This window comes from Portunus trituberculatus, chromosome 38 (genome assembly GCF_017591435.1).
Source record: "Portunus trituberculatus isolate SZX2019 chromosome 38, ASM1759143v1, whole genome shotgun sequence".
NCBI classification, from domain to species: domain Eukaryota; kingdom Metazoa; phylum Arthropoda; class Malacostraca; order Decapoda; family Portunidae; genus Portunus; species Portunus trituberculatus.
This window is the reverse complement of record NC_059292.1, coordinates 24,120,704-24,133,203: the sequence shown is the minus strand read 5'-3', so window position 1 is coordinate 24,133,203 and position 12,500 is coordinate 24,120,704. Positions and strand designations below refer to the sequence as shown.

General features: G+C 38.4%; 1 protein-coding gene across 2 annotated transcripts in view; it reads right to left on the bottom strand.

Annotated features, from left to right (window-relative positions):
* Positions 1-5,573: 5,573 nt before the first annotated feature.
* The window catches only part of LOC123515109 (aquaporin AQPAe.a-like), a 32,175-nt gene continuing 25,248 nt past the window's right edge, over positions 5,574-12,500 (bottom strand). For both annotated transcript variants that reach the window (XM_045273548.1, XM_045273547.1), the window contains exons 3-6: positions 11,487-11,696; positions 10,157-10,237; positions 8,219-8,351; positions 5,574-7,610 (exon numbers count right to left, since the gene is read on the bottom strand). In XM_045273548.1, coding sequence (XP_045129483.1) covers positions 8,220-8,351; positions 10,157-10,237; positions 11,487-11,696 — 423 coding nt within the window. In that variant the 3' untranslated portion in view covers positions 5,574-7,610; position 8,219. The remainder of the gene's footprint in view (positions 7,611-8,218; positions 8,352-10,156; positions 10,238-11,486; positions 11,697-12,500) is intronic.

Below are 12,500 nucleotides of genomic sequence, written 5' to 3'. Positions count from 1 at the left end.
GATAAAATGGAAAGCCTTGTGGAGATGTGGTACATAAATTTTGTATGCGGTACAATGATGCGCCCTTTGTTTACATTCCACAGCTTGCCAGCTAGCGTATTTCTGGCTCCACTCTCCCTCCCTTCATAAATTTAAGATCATCAACATTATAAAGTTACTTACATACATACATTAGTGTACATTATAATGACCTAGTCTTAAATTAAACTGCTTAAATGTTTAACTTCATAATTTTTACTTTCATTAAACCTTTCACTGTACTATGATGTACTCTCACTTTGTTTACTCTCAATGGAAGTTCAGTGAGGGTCAAATGTAAAGATGCCTTAAAGAATGCAGTGCAGGAATGATAGATATGAGGCCCTTATGGGAGGCTCAGGGGGTCCATCATGGTGGGTCCTGGTCCCAATCTTATTTATAACATAGAGTTTTATTATTCTATTAATGGGTTCACGATATATGCACACGTTTCCTCTATCCCTTTCCCACGCAAGAAGGAAGGACCTCAGTATTTTGAAATATTTGGAAAAGCATAACAAAAAGTGACTGATTATGTATATTAGCATGGAAATAAATGGTGGTGGTGAACTAGTGCATCTTTCCTTCCGCCACATGAAGTCGCTTCTACCAAAGACACCTTTGCCTTCTCTACCATTTTGAAGGAAGCATCTGACAAGGCAGAACAGTGTAAAAATACCCTGGTAACCCCCCATTGGTGCCACCAAGAGGAAAAAAAAAATGCAAGGAAAATGCAAAATTAATAAGAATTATATTTTTTTTTATGTAAGAGAGGAAACTAGCAAAGGACAACAACAAAAAAGTCCACTTAATTGCCAGTTCCCTTAGAGATCAATAGAGTGAGCCAAAAGATAGGAACAAATGTCTTGCAGGGCGATGGAAATACAGAAGCACGAAAGAAGTTCCAGAGTTTACCAGAGAAAAGGGTCGCCGTGGAGTGGAGTGGAGTGGAGCATTAGGGAGGTGGACAGAATAGGGGTGAGAGGAAGAAGAAAGCCTTGTTCAACGAGGCCGCAAGAGGAGGGGAGGCATACAGTTAGCAAGGTCAGTAGAGCAGTTAGCAGTAGCAAGAAAATAGCAGTAGAAGATAGCAAGAGGTGTAACATTACGGCAGTGAGAAAGAGGCTGAAAACAGTCAGTCAGAGGAGGGGGGGTTGATGAGAAGAAAATGCAAAATGAAGGAAGTGGTTAGTGGGGTACCCCAAGGATCAGTGCTAGGAGCTCTTCTTTTCTTGGTGTACATTAATGATTTAGATATAGGAATTAGTAGCAAAGTATCAAAGTTTGCAGATGATACTAAGATAGCATGTGCAGTACAGGGTGAAAAGGACAATTACAGAATACAACGAGACCTGGACAGGCTGATAGCATGGGCAGACAGGTGGCAGATGGAGTTTAATTCTAAAAAGTGTCAGGTTATGCATTTAGGTAAAGACAACACAAACTTTAACTATGAGATGGAGGGATGTTGGCTAGAGGCAGTAGAGGAAGGAAAGGATTTAGGAGTAGTGATAGACAGGACTATGAAATTTTCAAAGCAATGTTTAGAAGCAAGAAATAGGGCAAATAGGATCCTGGGTTTTATAAATAGAAATGTTAGTTATAAAAGTAAGGAAGTGGTGCGTAGCTTATATAATTCCTATGTTAGGCCCCATTTAGAGTATTGCATACAGGCCTGGTCACCCCACTATAGGCAGGATATCAACATGTTAGAAGCAGTTCAGAGAAGAGCAACTAGGATGATACCAGCATTAAAGCGCCTGGAGTATAGAGATAGATTAAAGGAATTAAACATGTTTTCATTTGAGAGGAGATGTATAAGAGGGGATATGATAGAGTTATTTAAAATGTTCTCAGATACAAACTACATAGATGTGAGATCTTTCTTTACCTTAGAGGAGGAAGTAGGACTAGAAATCATGGCAGGAAGATTAGAAAGCAAGGCTGCAGGTTAGATATAAGAAAATATTTCTTTAGTCATAGGGTGGTAGACTTCTGGAATGCATTGCCAGAGACAGTTGTAAATAGCACTAGTTTGACAATGTTTAAAAACAGATTAGATAAGCACTTAAATTTATTAGATTTATAATTATGTATAGCGCTGCATGATAGTTTTTATAAGAAATTTACTATAGTTAAACAAGACATGATCCCCATGTATGGGGACCACAAATTGTAGAGGATTTCGCTGCAGGACTTAGCCCTGTTAATGGGCCAAATATTTAGAATTAGTATATAATGTATTGTGTACTTGTAAGTGTATCTTTAAGTACTGATGACGAGGTCGCTGTGCGACTGATACAGGATAACCTAGATGGGCCCTGGTGGCCCTTTGTTATCCTGTTATTTATGTTATGTTATGTTATATGTTATGAATAAAATACCATGCACATTTATCAACTGTTCATTACCGTAATTATTCTACTACTCAGGTTTCTTTATTAGTACTAGTACTTTTGTTAGAATAGGAAGTGGAGTCGTCGGAGATTTTTGTGATCTGGCAGGCGGACGTCCATGCGGCCCATGCCCTACCCACACCCTTGCACCTTTTTTTGTGGATGCCCATGAGTATATATATATATATATATATATATATATATATATATATATATATATATATATATATATATATATATATATATATATATATATATGTATATCAGTTTTCTGATATTCTTGATCTTTGTATGTTACGGTTTGTTTCATCAAAATTTGAATCCAGATACTGAACAACAGAGGATCCCCGACGAGCTCTTTTTATTTTTTTTTTTTTCTTTTGTTTCAGTAGTTTTATTTGACCATTGACTAACATCCCTCATGTTCACAGCTAGCAACACAAGTTTTCGTCACCTCTGAAGATCTCTGTAGCTACAGACTACATCGTACCGTGTGTGTGTGTGTGTGTGTGTGTGTTGAAGCCATCACGAAGCCCCATCCACTGAGCTCGTTTTGGGAGGGTTCGAATCTGGACACTTTTTCCGATCACTGTGTCACAGTCATTCCTACTGCATAAATATCTTACCTCATTTCATATTAAACAATTTCATAGATGTAGATATGATAGCAAAACGACGCCTACCTACTATACGATTTGGTTAAATTCATAAGGCAAACTATGTCTAGTTGCGTTTTATGTCGCTTCGAGGCTTCATACGAATAGAGATTAACAAAACATGCATTACGGAGTCGATTACTATTTGCGCTGATGGGAATAACGTTGGGCACATTGTGTGTGTGAAGGCTGCAGTGGTGGTCTGGGATGGACCTTTAAAACAAGCAGCTGTGTGATTGATTCATTGAGTCGCCTCAGTCGTGCACGCTGTTTATAATGGAGAAAAGGGGCATCAATTAACATTACATTGAGTGTAGAAATGTCAGACTATAACAGAACAAAGACTCTATACAGACATAACAGCTGAGTGATTGATTTTAGTCACCACACTCCTACGCAGTGCATAAGAGTATTAAGTAATGTTGTGTTTAGTAGGTAAGTGTTAATCCCAACAGAGAAAGAAATCTATTTTCTTACTCGAGAACCCATAATGAGTCAAGAGGTTAAGGAAGCATCGAATTAATCAAGAGACACATTTAGTGCAATACTGAATTTCGCTTGATACTTTGCCAAAGGGACGGCAAAGGAAGTAAATGTGTTCCCTACGGTGTTTGTGTTGTAACCTTAGTGTGATGGAAGGTGTTCGAGGGCTGAAGCGTGGCATGATGAAGGGGGAAGGGCTGGCTAAACAGCTCCCTCCAAACAGAGCCTCGTCCATACCACGACCAGCCTCCTTCAAGGTGTTAGGAACTTAGGACTGGCCAAACATCACCACCACCACCACCATCCTTCCAGAGCCTGAAGAAGTCTTATATTCCTCTCCATCTCACGTATCAAGAAAACTTCACGAAAAGGGTAAATATTGTTTTTGTACTCTTTCTTTGGTTACGGGTTCTTTATGATTTATATATGTTAGTCTGTTTGTCAATTTAAAGTGGAGATAACGATGAATATTGTGCGCATGAGTGATTACTGATTCCATATTCTTCTTAACAATGCCCGTCTTAACACATTCCATTCTATAATTCTGTATAACACCGTTAATTCTATGTCTTTTGTTTTAACACCATCCAGTTCATATGCTTAACAATGTCCATCATTAATTGTTACGGCGTCAAAACAACACTCAGGTATGACTAAGAAGCGTGATTTTAATCCTAGCCGCGCAGCAAGGAATGGATAGATAGCCTTGATAGTCAGGGAGGCACAAAGTAAGGGTGTGAGGCAGGAGATCTTCAAGCGCATGTATAGGTTTATTGCTTTAAATGTCACATGCAGGAAAACAAGAGTCGCAGTGAAGGTAAGCCAATAAATCATCAGAATAATGCAGGAAATAAATATTACCAGAGAGAAGGTATGCAGGAGAAAGAGTTGTGTAAGTAACTGGATAGAAGTTTATTATGGTAATGTTTCATAACGCGGGAATAGGAAAAGTTGCAATAGAACTGAGAGTTTAAATAATTATCAAAATATTGCAGGGCTAGACATACAGATTGTTAGGGAGGAAGACAGTAGGATAAATAAAGAATTCTATGAGTAAATGGAATGAGATTTGTTGAACTAAATGACAGGAAAAATGTAATGGACAGTGCAAGTAATGATAAAAAAAAAAAAAAAAATACAGGAGAGAGATACATGACCAGCGGAGGAAAGCTATAGGGCAAGGAATTATGAAAAGTTTATTATAGTGAGTAGTTAAGTATTGCAGTACAATTAAGAGAAACATATTTTCGTGATCAGAGGTCGTGCTCGTGTAACATTTTGTATTCCTAACTAATACGATGAACGTTTCCCCCTCTGTCTAATCTACGGACAACCTCCTTATAAAACCAGGAAACTAGTAGACTGTCGTAGTGACGTAGAAATTACTTGAATGTGCATGGCAATGAGTCAGAAGTCGCTACACTTGTGTGTGCAGCCAAGAACAGTGATGTCTTTTTGTACAAAAAGTTCGACAGAAAATGATCAAAGGAGAATTTCATGCCAACTCCTCTTCTGATCTTGCTAACGGCATGTCTCCCTTTCTCCCAAGGCATGGCTGCACAAGACTTTCTTCTTTCTCTCACCCCTATTCTGTCCACCTCTAACGCAAGAGTTAACCGTTTACTCTCAATCATTCATACCTTTCTCTAGTAAACTCTGCATGAAACTCCTTGTCTCTCTGCATTTTCACGTACCTATGATCCAAACTCATTTAAGATGGAGGTATCGAGACATTTATCCCATTCTTTGGGGGAATGGCACCTCAATGGGCCTTTTTTTTTTATTTGATTACACTTTTTGTTACCCTTTGCCAGTTATCCCCTCTTACATGAAAAAAATCTAAGAACCAACACGTATAGACCTGGTGGCCTCTTGCAGCTTCCCTTATTTTCTCATGTTCTTATCTACACATAAACGGTTCTTCTTTGTCTTTGCTAATTCATTCAGCGTTACAGGTGATTGTCAAGCTTTCAAAGAACATAACAGCACTTAACGCAGGAATGATAAAAACATTTAGACATTTAGGTGTATATGCTTTTATTTTCGTCAATAGAATCATGCATAGTTACTTAATGATAAGGTAAATGTAGTATTGTCATAAACAGTCATAAAGTTTACAGTACAAAGCGGTAATGCATAGGATAGCACATGTAATAGTAGTGATAATAATAGGTACAGGTCGTGCCTTGGTAAACTTAACGCTGGATAAGAATAGATAGGTACAGTAATATTGATATCATGACTCGGCCAAGGAAATGTGATCGTGAGTTGTTTGAATCAATATTGGAGTTTTATAGAAAGTAAAAAAGACTGACAAGAAGTGATGAAAAGGACTTCGAAACGATGATGAGTGAAATTTAAAGGAAACGATTATAGTGTCACGTTGAATGAAAGTTATTGAAATTTGTGACATCATTTCTACATCATTGCTGTACCAAAAAAAGACAGGAAGATCTGCATCTGAAGCACGAAAATTGATTGACTCGTGCGATCACTTTTCCTTGGGTGAGATCAGTAGTTATCGTAGACTTTGGACCAACAATTTTATTATGAGTGTTTAGAAAGGCGTGGAAGAGAATTTTTAATACATAATGAAATAAGGAAATGACAATTGCAGTTCCGAAAAATAATGATGATAGTAATAATTGCCACACCTACCAAAGTTTCAGAATGTAAAGATTATATAAGTGAAGTTTAAATAGTGAATAATACGTGAATTAATAGCATAAATAGCAATGGTAACAATAATAGTAATGATAATAGTAATAATAATAATGATAGTAATAATAATAATGATAGTAATAATAATAATAATAATAATAATAATAATAATAATAATAATAGGGATGAGAATAAAACCTACACTTAAAATTTGACAGCATGTTGGATTATTATGCCGAAGAAAAATTTGAATCTAAAATGCATGACTTGTGAAAACATTCGAAGGCAAATTAATCTTGTCACGCCCGACCTCCACACGTTTCCTTCCTGTGTGCCGAGCTAGCTTCATTTTGCCATTCACTCACCGGGAGACGAAGAAAAATATTTGCTTCGCGTTACATCAAATGGAGTCCGCTCCCCTCCCCCCCGAAAAAAAAAAAACGAATGAAAGAAGAAAAAAGAAAGAAAGGAAACTCGCATGGATTGGAAAATATCATGATGGTTTATCTCTCTCTCTCTCTCTCTCTCTCTCTCTCTCTCTCTCTCTCTCTCTCTCTCTCTCTCTCTCTGAATGAGTGAGTATATGATGAATGACATTTTTTCATGAATGTACGTTTCTTTTCGTTTTCTTTCGTTTTCTTTTTCTTTAACGACCTGTGAGTTCTCTCTTCCAAATAGTTCTGACAGTGGTATAAATGTTAAGAAAAGGCAGCAAAACAGTGAGTCATCTAAACTTTTTCTCATCAGGATTGTTTTCAAAGGCAACGGAGATGATTCGCCTGGTGGTTCTCAAGCGTGTTTTCACATCAGTAGTGTAGAATCCATTAACGTATTGAACTACCACTAGAATTACGAAAACTCCTTTGCGGTTTATACTAACGTGACTGTTGTTTTAGATAAGACGCTGAAATTGGCAAGAATACTGACCTGATGCATAGATAGATAGACAGATGAATGAAATGATGAAAACACCCTTGAAAACCATAGACAGATGAATGACATGATGAAAACACCCTTGAAAACCATTTTGACTTTCAATTTTAGAACTTCTTAAGACTAATCGAGATAAGATGCTGGGAAAAAGGAGAATATGGACCTAACAGATATAAACTGACATATACGTAGGTGGAGATAGATTGAAAGAAAAAAAGAAAAAAAAAAACGCCACGAAAGATCTGCTATAGTGTTTCCTGTGATGGTGGTGGTGGTGGTGATGGTGACGGAAGATACAGTGTGGGCTGGTGACGTGGTGCTTGCCTCGTGTTTCAATATACCTGTCAGCATTCTGTAGTGGTTATTCCTCCTCTTCTGTGAGGGTGTGTGGGCGTGAACGCGAGACACGAAGACGCCCATGAAGGCCGCCATCACGCCGTCACTTGCCCCCCGCAGCCAACACCTGTAAGAAGACGCATATTTTTAACTAGATTTTCGCGTGGGGATTGTCAAAGGCTAAAGAGATGGTCATTTGTGTTGGATAGTTATTCGTGTTTGATGGTCATTCATGTTTGATGGTCATTCATATTTGCGTGGGGTTTGTCAAAGGCTAAAAAGATGGTCATTCGTGTTTTCATGCGTGTTTTCTCCCTCTATAGATGCAGATGTGTTCCTAGATTATCAATAGGCTTATAGATATGGACTTACAAAAAAAAAAAAAAAAGTAACTTCTTTTAGAGGCTGTTGAATATTGTTAAGGTCTTGAAGGAGGATAGTGAGACATAAACTGAGTGATTGTTGTAATATTTTTGTCTTGAATTTTCTTTAATGTTTCACTAAAAGAAAAAAATATCAACAGTTAGGGAATTACTTAAATCAGTCAGTCTTTATTCATTGTTACACCCGCCCAAAGACCTAGAACCATCCACTATACTATACCTCTCCAAAACACGAATCAGAAGGCATCCATTCATTACCACAATCCATACAAAACAAAAACCAGAACCAGTCACTATCCCACTCCGAAATGACCCCAAAATTCCAATGCCCTGGTGGCAGCCGCGTCAGTACCTCAGGGTTGGGTGTTCCTCTTGCCGTAGTTATCCATCTCGAGGTCGTAGCTGGCCGCCTTGGGTGCTCGGAAGACGTAGGTGTAGAGGAGTGCCGCGAGGATGCCGCCAGAGATGGGACCAGCCCAGTACACCTGTGGATGGGGAGTGGTTGTTAGTGGATATAGGTGGAAGTACAGTAGGTAGGTGTACATTTTAGCAAATACTATAGAGACTGCCACGTGTAGGATTGATGGTTTCTCTCAGCTTCTCTTTTCTCCGATTCTTTTGTCCTTGTGACTCACGGGTTAGGTAGGTGGATACGTAGGTGAATGGATAAATAGAGATAGATGTTCATTAGAAAAGGTAGATTGTGTTTATTGCACGATTTTTTTTTTCTGGTGGACAATAGCAGTTAGATAAGAAGATAATATGAAAAGACAGATACATACATATATCTTTATGCAATATACTGAAGAAAATCCATAGATTATGCATGTCCCTCTCTTTCATTCCGCTAATCGGGAGAGAGAGAGAGAGAGAGAGAGAGAGAGAGAGAGAGAGAGAGAGAGAGAGAGAGAGAAAACAAAACAAAGGAAGCAATACCCAAGAGGCCATGAAACAGCAAGACGGGAGACACAACACAGGCACAAGCAAGGCAGTGTCAGCATCAACAGAGAGAGAGAGAGAGAGAGAGAGAGAGAGAGAGAGAGAGAGAGAGAGACTGCTGATTAATTACATAGTTCGTAGACTTAATGATGATAACAATTTCAATTTCTCTGCAACTAAAAATAAAAAAATAAAAAAACATTCCATATAAGCCATACAAGCCTACTAACTAAATCAGCGTATACGAGCTTAATATATAACCAAAAATACACAAACCGTCTTAAATTAACCTCAACTAATGTACAATAATTTTTACTTGATTTACGGTAACAAAATTTACTCCACATCATGAAATCAGAATTATATGAAGGCGTGCAATGTTTATAATTGTCTGCGTTAGTGAGACGGAGAAAATGTAATGGCCGGTGTTGAAGGAAGCACGGGATACAGACAAGGAAGGGAAGAAGGAAGGAAGGGAGGAAGGGAAGAAGGAAGGAAGGGAAGGAGGGAGGGAGGGAATGCAGACTGGACTTACTGAATGACTTATGTTCGGACGCCACAACAGGAGTCATGAAAGAGAGAGAGAGAGAGAGAGAGAGAGAGAGAGAGAGAGAGAGAGAGAGAGAGAGAGAGAGAGAGATGGTGAAAAAAATAATGAGTTGTGAGGAGAGGAGCAGAAGTGGTAATGAAGTGTGGCGATGTTGTGTACTGAAGGAGGAGGAGGAGGAGGAGGAGGAAGAGGAGGAGGAGCACATGAAAATATAACGGGAAAACAAACCGCAACAGATCTTTTGGCCCTTTGCTAGTTTCTTATGATGAAGAAAATTGGACATTGAAAAAAAGATAATTAGAAAAAAAAGAAACAACATTATAAAGGAGAGAGAGAGAGAGAGAGAGAGAGAGAGAGAGAGAAAAAAAAAGGCAGTGTTTGCATAGGGATGGGATTGCAAGGGTAAGATTGCAGGAATGAGGCAAGAGTGAAGGAATGAGAGGTACGTTACAAGGCCAGGATGAAGATTAGTGTGGGTAGATGCAGGTTGCTTAGGGCAGTGGAGTGTGGACAGAGTTAAAAGTATGTAGGAGTGTACTAAATTTTTGAACCGCTAGTCTGGAATACTTTCGCCCCACACCTTTACTATTTCTGAGCAGGCTCAAGATGATGTGAAACGAGTCTTTAAGAATGCTTCTTTTTTTTTTTTTTTTTACGGTTTTAGTGACAAATCAATAAAATCGATACATTATTAACAGGGGAAACAATCTTGAGAATTCGGTTAATTATCTTTGTGGCCTTTGAAAATAGTCATGGTGAGAGAGCAAGGCGGTTCAAAATAGTGTGGAGACAGACACTCACCCAGTGGTTGGCCCAGATGCCAGTGATGACTGCAGGGCCGAAGGAGCGAGCGGGGTTCATGGCAGCTCCGGTGTAGGGAAGCTGTGGAAAAAGAAACAACATAAGAATATAAGAAAATGAACTCCAGATTAGGCGCAGAAACCTTTACGAACAAGAGCTCCTGCCATGCCGTTTATAAAACTTCAATCCTTGTCTTTCTCCTCCACCACACCCTTGAAAGCCCCAATAATTTCCTGTGCAGCCTTTCACATAAACACGAGATATTACACTGAAACGGTTAATAAAGAACAAGAACTGCATCCCAAGTCTACCCTTCCTCTTCGCCTTGCCTTTGACCCTTTCCTTAACCTTCACGTTCTTGAAAATCTAAAAACTTCTAGTACTGCAAATCATAAGAACTCAAGATAAGTACTGAATTACTCAAGCTCAAGAACTTCATCTCAAGTCTTCCCTTCCCCCTTCCCTTTGATCCTCGTCTTTGCTTTTATCACAGCCGTGCGTCACCGCCTCCCAGTCCGGCCCCTTCATCTGACCTAGTGAACTCTCAAGAGGGTATAATGCTTGCTTTGGTTTAAGAGGCAAGGGGACCAAAGAACGATGCCGCTAGTGCTGGAGCTGTCCTTGGCCAAATACTTAAGTGTTTTGTTGACATTTTATACGGATAATGTAAAAATAACATTAGCGTTTTCATCTAAAGAATGCGTTAGATGCAAATAATGGCATAGTAACATCGGAGAAAATATGATTGGCAAACAGAGTGACATATAACTAGATAACAAAAAACAGAAACAGAAAAAGGAAAAGAAAAAGAAGAAATGGAGTTCTAGCGTCACTTAACTATAAAACAGAAAAGAGGGAGAAAATATGTGAAAATAGAACAGTACTTACTTAGAAGATAAAAGAGAGAGGAAAACAAAGTAATACAAGAAAGAAAAAGAAAGAGGGACAAAGTAACGCATAATAAAAGAAAAAAAAGTAGAGTTTCAGAATCACTTATCTGGAAAACAGAGAAAAGAAAAGAGATGCAAGATAGATTGTTCCAGAGTGACAGAAGACTCTTGACCAGAGAAAGAAAGCAGAAAGATAGTCATTTATCCATAAAATAGAAAAAAAAGAAAAAAGAAAGTTAGAATGTTCCACGGAATGTCACTTAATTAACCAATAAAAAGAAAGACAAAACAAATAACAACAAACATGCTCATAAAAAAAGAAAAAAAAAGTAAGAGAGAAAGAGAGAGACAGACCTCCACCTCCAGCTAACCAGACAAGAGAAAGAAAGGAGAGAAAAAAGAAAACAAAAGGAAAAGAAGAGCAATAGATTGACACTTACTGCCCCGAGATGGCTGGCGGTGACGGAGAGACCGATGGCGAGAGGTCCTGTCCCTTTGACATCGTTGCGTCGCTCGTCACACACCCCGAACACCGTCAGCACGAGGATGAAGGTAATGAGGAGCTCCACCCCGAAGGCCTGGCCACTGTTCACACCCTCACCCAGCTGCGTCATTCCCAGGTTGCCTTGTTTGTCCGTCGGCGTGAGGCCCTGAAGGGGAGAAAGAGAGGTTAATCCTTTAACTATTTTTTTTTTTTTTTACTACTGTGGTCGTTCCTCCTTGACCGTATTAGAACTAAAGACAGGAGAGGAAAATAAGAATGTGGGCTTCATTTTCTTTTTCTCACATGCCCTAGCACTATAAAGATAGATTGCTTGGGATTCAAGAGAGGGAAGTATGAATAGTTTGTTAATTTCGTATCTTTACTGTCCTAGCACTATAAAAAAAAAGGTTTGTTTTGAAGATACATGAGAAAACAATAAGAAAGTAACTTTTTATTTTCTTTTAATGGTCCTAGCACTGTAAAAATTGTTTGCTTGGAGAAATAGGAGAAAATTATATGGAAATAACAGATAAATCTTGTTTTTTAATGGTCATTGTACTTAAAAAAAAAAAAAAGAATGTTTGGATATACAGGCGAGGAAAATAAGGAAAAAAAAAACAGCACTGTAGAAGTTGTTTGTTTGGAAGTATAAGAGAGAAAGATATGGAACTAACAGATTAGTTTTGTCTTTTTACGGTCCTTGCACTGTAAAAAATAGCTTGCTTGGAGTTACAGGAGAAAAAAGTGAGGAAAAACATTAAGTAGTAACAAATATTTGCAAGAGTTTAGTACCAAAAGTCTTGGCCATAAAAGATGTAGGTAATAAAGGGGGGAAATTATTCTTGTATAGCAATAAAAAAGATTGGTTAAAAATGTTTATAAGTGTCAAAGTTACGCATTGTCCGCCATAAAATTGTTACCTTATAAATCAAACGGCTGACAGTACTCACAGCGCCTCATAAAGTGTTGT